Source organism: Carex rostrata, chromosome 22, assembly GCF_964058835.1.
Source record: "Carex rostrata chromosome 22, lpCarRost1.2, whole genome shotgun sequence".
In the NCBI taxonomy this organism is placed as follows: Eukaryota; Viridiplantae; Streptophyta; class Magnoliopsida; order Poales; family Cyperaceae; genus Carex; species Carex rostrata.
The window spans coordinates 818,953-835,567 of NC_135939.1; the positions used below are offsets into that span (position 1 = coordinate 818,953).

Genomic DNA, 16,615 nt, shown 5'->3' on the forward strand with positions numbered 1-16,615 from the left:
GCTCATATTTTATTTAACCGCGGTTGGTTTACAAAAGTTCTGTTTCATTGAAGAGTTACTTCTCCAAATCATGTACACAATGTTAATTATGTCAATTCAAAGCATAATTACTTGCTTGTACATACACACCTAAATGGCTAAATCACGGGCAAAATTTCATTGTTCCTTAAAATTGAACTTGTACGTAGTTTAACTTTTTGATACACCAAAGTTTGCAACAAAACCGTCTACTTATCTTTTTATTCTGAAAATCATACACCATACGATACGCCATACAATTGAAGTCACACAACTTAAATATTTCAAACTAGACAGATCAAAAGTAGATCAATCAATTACATCCTGTCCGTCAATATCTATACGATTCCTCCCAATTTCTGTACGACTCAAAGGTCTTGGCAGACACAAGTCACAGAACAGTATTTTATTACTCGTTACACTTGCCCCATGCGATCCTTTTCCACTTTACAGTGCGACTCCCACGCGGCTTCCCGCCATTCGTTGCCTCCATAATCATTCCGTAAACATTCCTTCACGAATTAAATAGCTCATTGCACTGATAATACTACCTGTATTATAGTCTGACAGGTGGTCCACTCCTCGATAGGACCCAGATCACAGTGATACAAGTACATGTATGACCTGGTAATTTATGTCCAGATAGAAAATTTCAGCCCACCTTCTTTCTCTACCTTTTTATCTCGTCACTTTTCTCCTCTCCTCTCTCTTTCCCCCCTCTGTTTCTCTCTCTCTCTCTCTTACTTTCCCCTTCCTTCACAGCTAGGGTTAGGGTTTCGCCTCCTAACTATCGAGCCATCGCCTCTCCATCATTTTTGCCATGGCCTCGCCTGTGACGGGCTCCATGGTACAGGCGAGCTTTGAAGCACTAGAGAAACAACGCGAACTGATCAACACATGTACTCTCCTATGGAAGGAGCTCTCCGACCACTTCACTTCTCTGGAGAAAGGCCTTGATCAAAAGTCCGAGTCTCTCAAGTCTAAGCGCCGAATCCTTGAGGTTCGCACCAAGCGGGCGCTTGACACTCTGCGGCGTCGTGAAGTCTCAATTGATTCATCCGTTGATCTCGCCATCTCGACCGTGGAGAAGCGCCGTAGGGCTTCTATTGAGCTGGTTGAGTCCGATCAGGGGTCTGACGTGGCTGATCTCGCTGAAAAGCTGAATTCTCTGTGCGCTAAGATGGATTCGTGTGGGTTTCTGGATCTGGTACTGTCTAAGCGCAAGGAGGCAGATTTGCTTCGTGCTGAGGTTCCTTTAGCGCTTCAAAAATGTGTTGATCCGGTGAGATTTGTTGTGGATGCCATGTGTGCCATCTTTCCTGTGGATAAAAGAGAGGTACTGTGGAAAATGTTTTGCTTTTCTTTTTCTTTTTTCTATTTAGCTTGGTAATTGAGCTGCTGATTAGTATTAATTTTGTGAGACGAGTTGCCCAACAACCTCTCTAGCGCGAGAGCCAACTTGAAGTCTGAAATTTGTAGCAAAACACTTCTTAATGCTAAGCTAATGCAAACTGCATTTCATGCCATATTTAGTAATAAATACCACACTAGTTTTTACTTTTTAGTAATGACCAGCAATTAGAAGGGTGGTATAGTTATATGGTTTGCCGCTGTGGTGAATCTATTTTTCCCTTTTTAACTTTTTTCTTCAAGATAATTATCTTTTTTTTTTTTTCTCTTTTTGCATTGGTTTTGTAATATACATATTTAGAAAAAAAAATCATAATGTCTGAATATCTCCCATTCTAACAAGCCTTGTTTTGAAGTCCCTGTGAAAAACACCGTAGCCCTGTAATGGTTGCCCAAATGTTTATTATCATCCTACACGAGCAATTATGGGTCTTAAACCATTTATAAAAAAACCTTAAATTTGCAATACAGATGAAGACCCCAAATGACGTGGCATGGGCATCTGTACTGGTTCTCGAGTCCCTCGAGCCAGTTGTGGCTGATCCTGAATTTGGGTCCACCAGGCCACTAGTGCCGCGAAACATGAGGGACAAAGCAACAGAGATGGCCAATGCGTGGAAGGAAGGGCTGGTGGCACGCGGAGGGGTCGAGAGTTCAAAGCCGGCTGATGCACACGCCTTCTTACAGCTGGTTGTGACCTTTGGCATTGTGTTGAAGGAAGAGATAGAGTTATATAGGAAGATTGTCGTGAGTTTCTCATGGAGGCGGCAGATGCCCAAGCTAGCACTTGCAGTTGGCCTCGAGGATGACATGGATGGTATGGATCTTATTTTCTTGGGTTTTTTCTTCATGAGATTTTATTGCTATTTATTTTGATCATGGGGATACAATCACATTTTTGAAAGCTCTTGTTAAAGAGTGGCTGTTTGTTAATGAAGACCATAAGCTGAGACTAGTTGTGGTAACTTGCTATATTTAGAAGCCTTCTTCTGGGTATAGTCAAAGAACTTGAAGTAGCATTATCTTTTCTTGCAAGTTTTAAACAGGGTTCGAACTGATATGCTTATTTAAGATGAATTAATCTGAGAACCATAATTGATTTCTAGATATAATTGAGGAGCTCATTGCTAAGGGTCAGCAGCTTGATGCGGTAAATTTTGCATATGAAGCTGGACTCCAAGATAAGTATCCACCAGTACCTCTTCTGAAGTCATACCTCGACGAATCAATGAAAAGCTCTTCTTTTGTTGCAGATAACCAAGGCCAGACAGGGGTATGTAAAAGTACCAAACCATCTGAATTTTATTTAAATATGTTTCCACATCTTACATCTTTCTTCTGCTGTAGGCCATATGTAGTATCTACTTCTGTTTTACTATACATAGACATGTTATCAGGAGCTTCTCTGACAGTTGCAAACTTGGAAAGTTTTGCTTCATAATAATTTGTATTTCCGTTATACTATAGTTAGATGGAAAATGGCATACCTTGTTGCAACCCAAGTAATTTGACAGATTAATCTTTCATGTTGAAGTCACTATATAGCTCCAATTATTTTGTCTTTTCACCCTCACATCAAATCATAAGAGGTTGTACAAAGCAACTAACAAAGGTTGAATATCTTACTATTCTTAGAACAATGCTGGTCGCAAGGAACAGTCCGCACTCCGTGCAGCGATAAAATGCATCGAGGACCACAAACTCGAGGCTGAGTTTCCCCTGGGTGACCTCCATAAACGCCTCGAAACCCTTGAGAAGGCTAAGCTCGACAAAAAGAAACCATTGGCAAGCCCCACCACCAGCTCCGGCAGCTGTTCCAACACTAGTAGCAATGTCACCAACAGCACTGCCACCTCAGCACCTCCTAGCAAGCGCACGCGTGCCAATCACGGCGGTCCCATGCCTCCTGCCAAGGCTGGCCGTCTTGCCAACAATGCATATATGGGACCCACTTTTGTCCGATCCCCTTCTCATATACCATACCAGGTTCCAGCCGCAGCTGCAGCCCCACACTACCATGCAGTGTATGGCAGCCGGAGCCCACAAGCTATCAGAGATCCATATGCATACCCAACTGATGAGGTGGCAGGTATTGCCATGTCGTACCCGTCTCCTATTAGTTACCCTCCCTACGGAGGGTATAATAATGGGATGGCTGGTTATGGGTTTCACCAGGCATATTACCGGTAGGGGCTGTTAAAGAAATGACACGAGAACTAATGATCTAAAAAGACCCATTTTGTAGTGACTGACTACAAGGGTAGGATGCGTATGTGTTGTGTTTAATTATTAATCAGTAGGTGCATGGTTAGTAGCTGTTATTTAGATCAGCTGTATCTTTGCTTTCCTAAAAAAAGAGCATTGTAAATTAATTATGATGGATTTTATCCTCTTTAATTTCCTGTACTCTGTATTACTAAACTTGGACGTATTAATGCATGTTAACTATCTTATGTCTTGGTTTGTTTTCTTTCTTTCCTTTTTTTTTTTTTGTTTTTTGGGAAGGTGTCCCCAAAATTCTATTTCTCCTGAAAATGAGTTAGCGTTTCTTTTGTTTCTTGTTTCCTTGCTGGGGTGCTTGTAAGTTGTAATAATTAACTGAGACTATTCTAGCTGGGAAATCAATGCTTAGTGTAGATGTGCATGTATAACTCAATCATAGTTAGTACTGTTAATAGTAATTTATAAATATGTCATTGCCCAACTGACTGACTATGGCCTATGGGTAAGAACTAAGAACTAAGAATCAAACTGCTGGAACAGTTAGTTTGGATAAATAAGTGTTGGTATCCTCAAGGATGTTTGCTTTAGAGGAGCATAGCACATGGGGTTTCACATCTTTTGCTTTTTGGATGAAGGCCCCAGCTGATGACAGAGTGATAGCATAATTAGCTGCACCTGCTTCCTTATCATGTACGCTTTACCAGAGATAAATATATTATGGTGAAAGATGCCTCTATAAACATTTATAGGTAGCAGATACCTTGTAATATCGCAACTTTCAAGGCCTCTTTGACCGGTCAAAGCATATTTGACCGTGTCAGATTACGACCAAGACCAAGATACCTCTCGCGCCAGCATCGGTAACAACTAACAACTACCTACGGGCTACGGGTTTGCAATAATAAAAAAACAACAGCAACTAACAACTCGTCTATTTTTAATGTAAAGAATTCGCCACCCTTTTCATTATGCATCGGACAGCTAAATATCCCAAGTACTTGTCGTTATACATCTGGCACATTACATACTTCATATTTGTATAAAATACGTACGTAATGAAATGTGTACAGAATATATTATTCATACAAAATATTGTCAGTCCCTCAATCCGTCAGTATTGGATAGAATCAGATCCGGGTGGTATTAAATAGACCATTTTGCAAAATAAATATTAGCCTCTGTTGCACAATGTCAAACATATTGTGCTTCCTGTCCAATGAACCGATTAAGCTTGCTAGCTACCTCAATATATGATTTGAATATTGCAAAGCTGTTATTCTGAATCTTCCTTTTACAACTAATATCCAGCACACATCCCATATTATAATTCCAAAATTCAAATGCACTTTCAAACCTGAGTTATGTATAATATTTATATTGATGTTAAATTAATTTCAGGATATTCGAATTGAGTCGCGACGATCTCCTAATATTATTATAGAATATAATATATTTGATCTTTCGTGTGATCTGTGTTAAAATTTACATTAATGGTTTAGATTTACAGAGCCATTCAGAGTTAATAAGTTTTAAATATGTTGGCACAAATCTTAAAGCAAATCAAACGGTAAGGATTGGCTTCGGATAAGATTATGTCCAAGGCCCTTTGGACAAAATTCAAATCCTAACAAGAGATGTAATGCTTGCAATGTTAATCAATACATGCCAGTGAAACCAGAGATTTACTAGGCCAAATTTGATAAAAAGTAATATCCAACAAGATATATTTATCATGTCAATTAAAAACCCTGCCAGGAGGACAGGATCCATTCGTCCATCCATTCATGTTCCATCATCCATGTGTACACCTTTCTTACATTATTTATTTTGCTAAAAGACTCCATCTTCATTAATCTCAGCCGCCTCCATGACCGTCGATGCCACTCCGAATCCCGTATCCTTTCCATCCCGAGCCCACCTGCTCTGCTCCTCTGCTGATCTGATGCTCACTGCATCTTCCCTAGTCACTACTTTGTTAGCCGGCAAAACAGCTGATGAATGCTCCAACACATCCGATATGCTCGTCTTTTCTTGCTTGCTCTTTTTTTCATTTTGCGAATTGCTCTCAGCTGCTGCAAGAGCAGCTGCACCAACACCACCTGGCACCACACCAACCAATCCCGTTGCTCTCATCTCTGCGGCAACCACAGCAGCCGCATCAGCATGATCAACAGGTTTATCTCCTGTTAAGTGGTCCGTACCAACTGTAAATAATATTTTCATAGTAATTGTTGTTTGTAATGAAATTATAGTTAGTGAAATGACCTAACACGAGCGCAGTAGCCTCAAGTGCTTCACCAATTGTCACTGCATCTTCATCTATTCTATGGTAAGAAACCGTTGACTCTGGAAATGCAGCTTGCACCGAGGCCTGCATTAAATTGACAGTGATTTTAATGTTTTGTGGAAGTATATTAAAGACTTAAATTAACCATCACCATTGACATATATATATATTTTTAAATAACATAAAAAAGGAGCTATTGTAACATGTAATTAAGAAGTGAACAATTGCTTAGGATAATAGAGTCAAGATTTTTGAATAGCACAATTAAGCCGAAAACTATGGAATAGGCATTAGGACAAACACAAAAATCCTCTATATAATGCAAAATATCATCAAATTAGCTCAATATGTTTATTTTGAGTATTATTTAAAATGGTATTGATGTCCACAATTACCCCATATAAGTTCCACAATGGCTGTTGGTAAGATGTGATAACAAAATATGCAATGTAAAACCGGATGACTGTAGTCTGTAGACAATACTTTGATAATTCTTGGGAAAATGTAAATATTTAATTGTTCTCAGTAAATATCTCTTTACTTGTTATAATATTAAGCCATGATTCATGGCACCAGTGCCCAAAACTTCTCACTTTGATTTCTTTATTTTTTCCAAGTTCACATTTACAGTGATTCAACTTCAATAGTTAATTATCTCAAAGTCTCTTAAACCCTCTATACAGCCCTGCTTAAGCTATAAGACACTCAATAACACAAACACAGTAATGACTTAATTAATTTCATCTTTTAAAAATTACCACTATGTAATTTTCCTTAATTAACGAGTAGAAAATTGTCATTAATGGATTGCTGTGGTTGATTGTGAGAGAACAAAGCTTTCTTTTGGTAATTGTAAAAGTGTTTCTTATCTAACTGTTATTTATGGCATTTTAATTACATGTGCTGATCACAAATATAGCAAATGGGGCACCAGTGGTTGTTCACCTCAAGATTAATTTCATAAACAAAATTTAACTATAAAATAGACAGCACCTGACCAAGAAGATTCATGTAATTCACAAACTAGATACCTAGGCTAAAAAGAGGAAAAAAAAACTCCTACTAACAATCATAAAAAAAAAAAAAAAATCATTCTGAACTCGTCCACTAATATTGTGCCGCCACATTACTCTCTAGTACCAATGGAGTTTGGGGGCACTCCCATGGGCATCAGACCAAATCCGGTAAGATGCCCAGTCAGAGCTGTCCGATCTGCTGCACGAATCTATAAGTTCCGCGTCTGCAAATCTAGATGTGCGAATGGGACAGCTCTGACTTGGAATCATACCGAATTTGGTCCAATGGCCATCGGACCGCCCCGATTCTACCAATACCAACCACTAGCGTTGCTAGCAGTGCATTCATACTTCACAATCTTTAGCATCGTTAACAATTACCATTGCTTATTTTATTTTTTTACACGATTGGCATTTTACCCCAAAACATAATTCACACTTGTATGTACAAGTAATTAACGCTAACATTGCTACTGACAAGCCTAAACCAAATTTTCCAACGAACAATAAAATTCCTAAAATAATTTCTCAAAAAAAAGTAAAAAAAAAATTTAGAAACCTGACTACTAGCAGCGGCAGAGAAAACATCGCCACCAGGCTTCACTGATTTGTCTTGCAATTGCTTGCTCATGATATGGTAATGGTACTTATAATAATAGATTTCGGGTTCCTCTGAGAAATGATTTTGTGTAATTGCCGTCTGTAGAGATTGAGAGGGAAAGAATAATTCATTAATTAATTATTGGGGATCTTGCATGGAAGTACACGTGGCATCACATGGTGTTGATTGTTGAAACCTGGAGACCAAGGGATAGTTTAAAAAAAGGCCCAAAAAAGACCAAGGAAGATTGTAATTCAAAGCCCAATTCACTGAGACGATATAAGATCAATCGTAGGCCCAATAACTCCCTATATTTCCAAATACGCCCAAAACAGAAACCCATCCAATCATCCGATTGAAAAAGTAGAATTGAAATGAAGAACATAATTTATATTTAGAAATTATTAAAAATAATACGGAAAATAGATAGATAGTCTGAACCAAATCAATTATTCAGTTTCTTTATAAACAAATTGGAGGTTGAGAGAATTTTGTGGCAAGACATGTGAAGCGGGTCTAGAGCGGAGCCAGACTTTCTAACTATAGAGTCAAACACACATTGAAAGTCAATTATATAAGATATTCTTACGAAAAATGAGTTATTTCTACTACCTGGAGAGCTATTTATATCTTCTACCATTTCCTTAATTATTAAGGAGTACTTTTTGTTTCTAATTGTCTGATAAATGCACCATATATTGTTTTTTTTTATCCATTCATGTCTCACATCCTTATTTCCATTTTTAAAGTTCAAACAGTCCATTCAAACCACTCAACATAATATCCATATTAAAATGTGCTTCGAGACCAAATTTTATATATTTTAGAATTTAATTAATATTTTTTAGACATGTACAAAACTATTTTTTGGATGGTCCAAAAACAATGATACTGTATCTATCTAAAAAACTAAATAAAAACTAAATATTTTTTTTTAAAATATAAAATTTAGTCTCCAAGCACATTTTTAATATAGATATCATATTGAGCGGTTCAGATCGCCTATTTGGACTTTAAACACGAAGATAAAGATGTGGTGACCAATTGATTCGGTCCAAATTAATAGTTCAGTTATTAACTTATTACTATTTCTTGACAAAATGATTTTTTTTTTCTAAAAAAGAAACTGAAGGATCTCAATCTTTTTCTGGTGCCAACACAGAAAATGTGCCTAACTTAGTACTTTCTGATGACCCACATGGCACATACAATGATAAGGAAATTAATACGCAAAAAATATGCGCATGTTCAGGCGCCAGGAATATTAGGTGTCATGCAGGTAATTTAGGTTAATTTAAGTGGGATGAATCAGCTGCACTAATTAATTAGGCAAGTATTTTTTGGTTTAAGATCAGATCGGTTAGGTTCATTTCAGACCTTCAATAGTTCGTTTCATGTCTGTCACAATTTGGTCAAGTACGATCGATTATAGTAATTTAATCATGCTTCGGTTCAGGTCCAGTCAAATTATTGATCATCAAATTTTCGATAATTTTTAGTTTAGTTCATGTTTGGGTTGTTGGGTGAAGTCGGTTGCATCTTTTCGGGTTGATTCAGCTTTTACCTAAAACTGGTGTGAAAAAACCGAATCAAATCTTCTCCAAGAAAAGGATCACTCTCCTATTCCTCCATCCGAATCGTTCAAAACAGTGTTGTAAAAAACGGCCTTAACGGCCTATTAATCGGCGGTTTAATCGGAAACGGCGGCCAAACCGTCACGAATACACTATTTTTTGCAGAATTTTCCGATTAATCGACCATTTTACCGTTTAATCGGCCGTTATTCTCATTTATTTCCATTTTTTTCAATTTTTTTCAGAATTTTTTTTTATGTGATAGTGTGTGAAATAAGTTTTATAATTCATGTATTGTAGTTTTATTTGTGCTTGGACATACATTCAATATTTTTTATATATGTTTTTTCTTCTTACTTACTTTAAAATGGATTAATTATTCTTCAATTTATCTATCATATTTTTTTCTTACTAATTACTGATGTAATTTTTTCAATTAGTACGACATATTCATTTATGAAACTAAGTTATTATTATAAACTAAATTTAGTGATTTTATGTTAGAATGTTTCATTTCTTTCACATAATATGTTATTAACATTTTAAAAGAGTTTAACTCTGGAATTTATTTTTTCATTAAATAAATGTGTTATTGACACATGTAAAGTACTTGTACATTAAAAAAAAAAAGTATAGTATCATGTTATAATAATGAAATTAAGTTAAATTAAGTTTATTTGATAAGTTTAATGAGTTAAATAAATTATGATATATATACATATATTTAATAAAAATATTAAATTGTCCGCATAATTTCGATTAATCAGCTGCATACCGATTAATCGCTTGGCGGTACCTCGTCCGTCCAACGACCGCATACCATTATTTACAACACTGGTTCAAAATCAATCATACGACTTCAATTACTTTTTTCTTTTATATCAATATAATTTATTAAAACCAATTAGATATAACTGAAGCTTTGTGATCAGTTTTAAACTTTGGATGGAAGAATAAGAGGATGCTCCTTTTCTTGAAAAAAAGACACAGATTTGAATCCGTGAAAAACCCAAGTTGAATCTGAATTTGTATGGGTGACACACATTTTGATGTGAATTGAATGTCTTTGACTATGTATCAGATTGAATCTGGTCTGGTCAGATGCCCATCAGACCGCCTCCACTCCATAAGATCTACACTCTCTCATCACGAAATTTCGTATGCAACGATGATATAGAATATGTCTATTAGGTTGAATTTCAACTATTTTTTTTAATTGTTAAGATTGTCAAAATTGTACAAATAAATAATTTTTGAATGATCACCACCCTCTCGGATATGCTACTGGCAAAACTTAAAAAGTGCATGATTCAATTTATGAAAAACGGATTTACAGACATTTATCTAGAAAATTCCAGTAATAAAATTTGTGATTTCAAATTCCGTTTTTCATTTTTTTTCCTTTTATATTAACAAATATATATATATAAAAAAAAAACTCATTTCAAGACCAAAGGATTCTTGTGTAAGCAAATTGAATCCTGACAAATTAACCAAATTAAGGAGTCAACTTGTATATTTTTAGCATCAGACAAGTAGAAGTAGAAGCTAAAAATTACTCCTTCAGATTATGGTTGAGTCAAGCAAATAATTCAATAACTATATCTCTGTTCTCTTTTGTGATTGTAAATTTGCAACCAAAGTTAAGAAAGGTCGTTCGGAAAATTAGGTTTTTTTTTTTTTTTTAAGAATATGTTTGGTTGGATTGAAAATAGGGTATTTTTGATGTTAGGCTATTATTCAGAATAGTCTATTTCATATTTGATTGGATTAGAATAACTAGAATAGTGAATTCAAACTTTCTGTCTTATTAGAATGGGTTATTCCTAAGGGTTTTGAGATTTGGTTACTTTAGAATGCGTTTGGATTGGGCTAGAATAACCCTAACCCAGGAATAGCTCCGCTATTCTTAGGGTACGTTTGGATCGAGCAAGGATTAGTGCAAGACTAGCGATTTTTGGGTTAGTGGTTGAGAATAGTGCTAACCCGAATGGTTTGAGAATAGCACTAACTTTGGACTATTCGGATTAGTAAAAATGTTGTTTGAATTGCATGTTTAGAATAGCGATGTAGAAAATAAATAAAATAGTGATTAACCTAATCTAATATTTAAACTAATATTATATTACATTTAATATCTAAACTAATATTTTATTTCATTTAATACTTAGACTAATATTATATTACATTTAAACTAATATTTTTAATACTAATCGAATAATTTATTTAATACTAATTTATTTAATGCTAATTTATTTAATGCTAATTTAATATTTTATTTAATACTAATCTAATATTTGAACTAATATTATATTAATTTAACATTTAAATTAATATTATATTATATTTAATCTAATATTTTATTTAATAATAAACTAAAATTTAAAGTAATATTATTACATTTAATATTTAAATTAAGAGTGATGCTTCTATGGACATAAGGACCTATTTGTAAAATGAACATATTTTTATTTTGAAAGTTCAAACAGTAGATCTGAACCGTTCATCTTGTTCTCCATATTTATATGTGCTTGGAGGCCAAATTTTACATTTTTCTGAATTTTTTTACTATTTATTAAGATGGGTACAAAAAATAATAACATGATTTTATATTGTGGAGATGGTTGAATTGGTATTTGTAACTCCAAATTGTGCTTTACTTAACATAATGTTTATTTTTTCTTGTAAGTTGTCAAGTTTTTAAGGTCGGAATTATAGTGTAATTAAGAGACGTAGCTTCAAATCTAATTTACTTTTCTTCTTTAACAGTAACGAATCAGGTACAGAGAGAGTTGTGTTTGTTATTTTTAACGATCCAATAGATTGCTCTTCGTCTATCGGTACATGAAATTCCTTTGTTCTCCACTATTTGATGAAAAAAATTTATATTTTTGTAATTCAAATCATAAATAAGTTGCCTTGCGTGCTATTAGAACAAAAAGACTAAATTAAAGCAACACCATTAGTAATAAATAGATGTTGATGCAAAATCATGATTATATAACACCATTAGAAAAAAAACTAACGAAAAAGACTAAAAATCAGTCTTTATTTTTCTGTTATTGGCCCCACAGAAAACCTTGGAGGATTCTCAATTTTGAGCCCTTTGGGAGTGTACCTAAGTAGCGGAACATAGTGTAATTGAATGGGGGCTAAGCCACCCCTATCAATTGGAAATTTTCATTTATGTCCTTTAAAATTTTGAAATTTTATAAAAATTAATACTAGTAGCCACCCTCATAAAGAAAAATAATATAATGGATATGCATCTAGCCCCTTCTATCTCAATTTTCTAGTTCCGCCCCTGGACTACCTAAACTGGATGTATTTGTTAACATCAAACAGATCGAATTGCAAAGGGTGATTTTCATCTACCATCTCTTTTAAGGGCTGGATTAGGTAACCTTCCTTGAGTATGGAATTTTAATGAGAAAAGACAAAAAAATCAGTCATTTGAATCATTGAATGGGAAAAAAAATAATTTGAATGGAAAAAGAAAACAGTCATTTGAATGGTGATTTTCATCTATTATTTACCATATCTTTTTCTGGATTAGGTAAGCAGAAAAGACAAAATCAGTCATTTGAATCATGGCCTTGGTAGAAAAATTTAGCAATAAATTCAAAAAAATACATGGTTGAAAGCTATAGCACAATGATGTAATGTGTAATGCACTGTTATACACATGTATAAATATTCAAATGATATGAAAATGCGTCTGGTACTTGATACACACTTGATAAACCTAGAAATAAACTTGAACCAAGTATGCAATTCTTTTTTGACAATTTTTTATTTTCATGTAATTGACAAATTGTAATTTAATTTTTGTTTTCATGTAATTTTTCATTTTCTTTCTTGTTTATGTTTCATTCAAAGCTCACACTTATAATATTGATAATTGAAATACTTAATTTGTGTAGGTCTAATTTTTGATTTATGCTAGTGTGTAGGTATAATTGAAATATTTAATGTACATACATATATAAATGGAACCAATTTATGCAACTGTGATTTGTGTAATTTGTTGTTGTAATTGAAATACTTAATTGTCATGGTAATTTGTATAGCTAATGTGATTTACTTTTTTATCACTCATTTCGAAATTTGTTATTAAATAGTAAAAAATTTAGAATAAAAAGTGACATTGTTTAATTATATTTTAACTGTAATTAAATTGGTATTCAATGAGATAATAAAAAATATTTCCTAATCGGTTAAAAACAATTGAGACATTATTGAAAAACATGATGCTTCATATATATTTAACAAGCCATGTTAAATATAAGAATTGGTTGAAAAAAGAAAAACAAATAAATTATTATTTTATTCCTTCTCTCCATCACTATTTTAAATATACAATTCAAACAACATTTCTATTAATCCGAAATAGTCCAAAGTTAGCACTATTCTCAACCAGTAACTCAAAAATCACTTTTTTTGCACTAATCATTGCACGATTCAAACGCACCCTTAATAAGACAAACAATAGCTATTATTGATTTGGCTATTTTAGCTATTCTTGTTTTGTAACCAAACGTACCATTAACATGATCAATAGCATGTTAGATGATGGGGACATTTGGGGGCAAAAAAAGCCAAATTCGTTTCTTTTGCATTAACTCAAAAAAAGAATCTTTTTGAGTTAATGTATCTGGACCGTCCAATCAACTTTAAACTTCATACAGATTAGATCTGCACTAATATTGAAGGAACATACGTTATAGGTGGGAGCCAGATGAGCTCTATTTATAATCAAACGGCCGAGATATATTCTTTTGAGTTAATGCACACGATGCAGACTCAAAAGAGCCAAGGAATTAATTATAATATATCAAGTTCAATCATGTTATTATTTCAATGTAAATACCAGAAAATCTTGACATGACAGCATATATTAGAATTCAAAACCTAAAAGATTCATGCTATATCAGTCTATACACAGGGTTGACATGACATTACATCAAAACCTAAAAGATTCATCCCAAATCCTAATTATTGCAATTACAACAGAAACCAAACCAACAAAAACTACCTTCAATTTAAACCAAATTCCGAATTTAAGAATTTAAAATCGAATGATAAGATCAAGAAACAACAATCTATATTGATACTGTCAAAAATCCAGAACACGAAAGCAGAAATAAACTGCAGCAATGGAATAACAATAGAGGTTCTATAATTATAATATCGTGAAATATTAATACTCTCTATAGCAAAAGAATATGGAAATTCACGAACCAGATTTGCTTTATATTCTAATTGAATGAAATTACCTGCAATGTCACCGTGATTTCTTCCTACTACAAATTTCAGCATCAAAAATTTCCAAAATCCATCATGCATGCCCACCAATTTTTCTCTATATCTGTAATCCTTTTCTACTTTGCATTGCCCTTCTTTTTCTATTTCTTTTCTGTATTTTTGTTTGGTTAAGGAAAATTAGTAGGCTCTTCGCCTGTTACTATGGCCACAAATTCAAATTTAGCGAGGCGCTAAATAGATTGTAAGCCGTTTTATTTCATTATCCAAGTACAAGTACACATCAACTACCAATCAAAAAAAAAAAAAAAGGAGAAATAGAAAACGAAAATTAACTAGTATAGTACCTACTAATACTATACAATCACATCCTTGGGCACAGTCACAACAAGCTCTCCATCGACATATTCGGCTGTGGCCAAAGCGGGTCGGGTACACTGTGGGAGTCTAAACCGCCACCGATTGAACTCCAAATCGCTTCCATCCGCACAAAGCGAACCCGAACGCGAATTCGAGTCCAACTCGTCTAAGATGACGATCTTGACGACACCTGGACAGATCTGAATCATGTGGGCCCGCACCTCGCCCCCAATCCCGTCGGCTGAGGCAACGAAGCGGAAGTCGGTGGGGCCCTCCTCCACCGCCACATCAGCATCAGCGCTGAACGGAAGCTCTAGGACTCGACTGAATATATGGGGAAGGCGGCGCAGCTTCTTCTGGTGCCGTCCAGAGGGTCCCTCCTGGTATCGGATCGCAACGTTTCGCTTACCCAAACCTGATACGGGGTATACTCTCATGGCTGATTTTGCAACAGAGAAGGGAGTTTGGTTAATGGAATAGCGATAGAAACTTGACAAGGGAAGGTATAATAACATGAGAATATAATTGAAGGGAAGTGGAGTTTCTTTTGAGTACTGATCCCTCGTGGAATTCGTAAGATATCTCAAACTTTGCGTGACTTTATGGAAATTCCCAACCGTTTAAATAAGTTATGCACGAATCTCAAAGCACACATAGTACTGACCCCCTACGTCAGCCCCGAATAGGCACCGGACACGTCGGTCAGGCGAAAGTTGAGATATATACGCACTCCTGCTCTTCTTTGGGGGAAGAGGGTATTTTCGGAAGAAAGGAATAAAATGCGTCCCCGTCGAGAAGTTAATTTTAGACCTGGTCTATGGTTGTACTTGAAAAGGAAGTGTGATATTTGCAAAAACTGCGAATGGAAATGGGACCGCACATAGACGAGGTCGTGTACGTAAACCTGGTGTAAATAAGATTTCCAAGCGGATAGAAACACCTTTTCGGATGAGGATTCTCAGATTCTGACATTTTAATTAATTAATTTTTTTTTGGCAATTGTCTGCCATTTATTATTGATCTCTCAAGGCATTATAGAAAATTTAAACATACATGTCTCTACTTTATTAAGCCACTTAGAAAATCGCTGATTCAACGGTGACTTAACAAAACAGTAAAATCATAAGTCACTGTTGAATCAGCGATTTTCAAAGTGACTTAATAAATAGTAAAAAAAAAAATTAGAAAAATGTAAAATGTGGTCTCCAAGCACATTTCAATATAGAGATCACATCTAACGGTTCAGATCGACTTTTTGAATTTTGAAAACGAAAAAATGACTCATATGTTAGTGTAATAATCTAGAAGTCAATAATACGATAATTTATCATAAAGCTTTGTTCATGAATTAGATGATTAATATCATTTTGTTGCCTTGAGTATTATTGAATTTATGGATCATTTCGAGTTCATGTCTGAAATTGTGAAACTCCATAATATAGATAATATATACTCTTAAAAAGTCACTGACCAAGTTAATTAGCAGGAACACTAATTACCGCGGTAAGGTTAGTATGTGGATTAAAAGATGGTTAAGTTTTACAAACCACCTGACACGAGATGTCATTTTAATCACATAGATACATGTTCTAGGAACATGGTATTTGACAGACTCCGAATGAAACATTAAATAGAATTGTGTTCATGTCATTTATGTTTTCATTCAGTGTCAAGTTCTACAGTATGAGGTATTCATCTTTCCTACTAAGAAATATATATGTGTGATTGTTATCAAACTCTGTCAGTAAAATGCAGTTATAACGGTAGCTCTTCGATATACATGGCTTAGCTGAGGTAGTGATGGTTTACCAAGAATACTATTTGTTCCTCATATCTCTATACGAGCTATAGCATCACTGGGCCC

At 34.7% G+C, this 16,615-nt stretch overlaps 3 protein-coding genes across 3 annotated transcripts; 1 reads left to right on the forward strand and 2 right to left on the reverse strand.

Moving 5' to 3' along the window:
* Window positions 1-682: 682 nt before the first annotated feature.
* On the forward strand, window positions 683-3,887 carry LOC144574414 (FRIGIDA-like protein). Its single transcript, XM_078324381.1, has 4 exons — window positions 683-1,354; window positions 1,900-2,245; window positions 2,535-2,701; window positions 3,064-3,887. Exons 1-4 carry the CDS (start codon window positions 839-841, stop codon window positions 3,616-3,618), a joined length of 1,584 nt encoding a protein of 527 aa, XP_078180507.1. The 5' UTR covers window positions 683-838; the 3' UTR covers window positions 3,619-3,887.
* A 1,589-nt stretch (window positions 3,888-5,476) lies between these two features.
* LOC144574233 (late embryogenesis abundant protein 3-like) lies at window positions 5,477-7,678 on the reverse strand. Its single transcript, XM_078324138.1, has 3 exons — window positions 7,514-7,678; window positions 5,917-6,022; window positions 5,477-5,834 (listed from the first exon to the last, which is right to left on the reverse strand). Exons 1-3 carry the CDS (start codon window positions 7,583-7,585, stop codon window positions 5,482-5,484), a joined length of 531 nt encoding a protein of 176 aa, XP_078180264.1. The 5' UTR covers window positions 7,586-7,678; the 3' UTR covers window positions 5,477-5,481.
* Window positions 7,679-14,747: 7,069 nt separating this feature from the next.
* Window positions 14,748-15,188, reverse strand: HSP1 (17.6 kDa class II heat shock protein). Its single transcript, XM_078323479.1, has one exon. The coding sequence runs from the start codon at window positions 15,186-15,188 to the stop codon at window positions 14,748-14,750; it is 441 nt and encodes a 146-aa protein (XP_078179605.1).
* Window positions 15,189-16,615: the final 1,427 nt, after the last annotated feature.

Coding starts and splice junctions, on each gene's coding strand:
- LOC144574233 (XM_078324138.1), bottom strand. CDS start 7,585: ATGAGCAAGCAATTGCAAGACAAATCAGTGAAGCCTGGTGGCGATGTT. Junction 6,023..7,513: donor CTGCCGCTGCTAGTAGTCAG/GTTTCTAAATTT, acceptor AATTTAATGCAG/GCCTCGGTGCAAGCTGCATT. Junction 5,835..5,916: donor GGCTACTGCGCTCGTGTTAG/GTCATTTCACTA, acceptor ACCACTTAACAG/GAGATAAACCTGTTGATCAT.
- HSP1 (XM_078323479.1), bottom strand. CDS start 15,188: ATGAGAGTATACCCCGTATCAGGTTTGGGTAAGCGAAACGTTGCGATC.
- LOC144574414 (XM_078324381.1), top strand. CDS start 839: ATGGCCTCGCCTGTGACGGGCTCCATGGTACAGGCGAGCTTTGAAGCA. Junction 1,355..1,899: donor TTCCTGTGGATAAAAGAGAG/GTACTGTGGAAA, acceptor TTTGCAATACAG/ATGAAGACCCCAAATGACGT. Junction 2,246..2,534: donor CCTCGAGGATGACATGGATG/GTATGGATCTTA, acceptor ATTGATTTCTAG/ATATAATTGAGGAGCTCATT.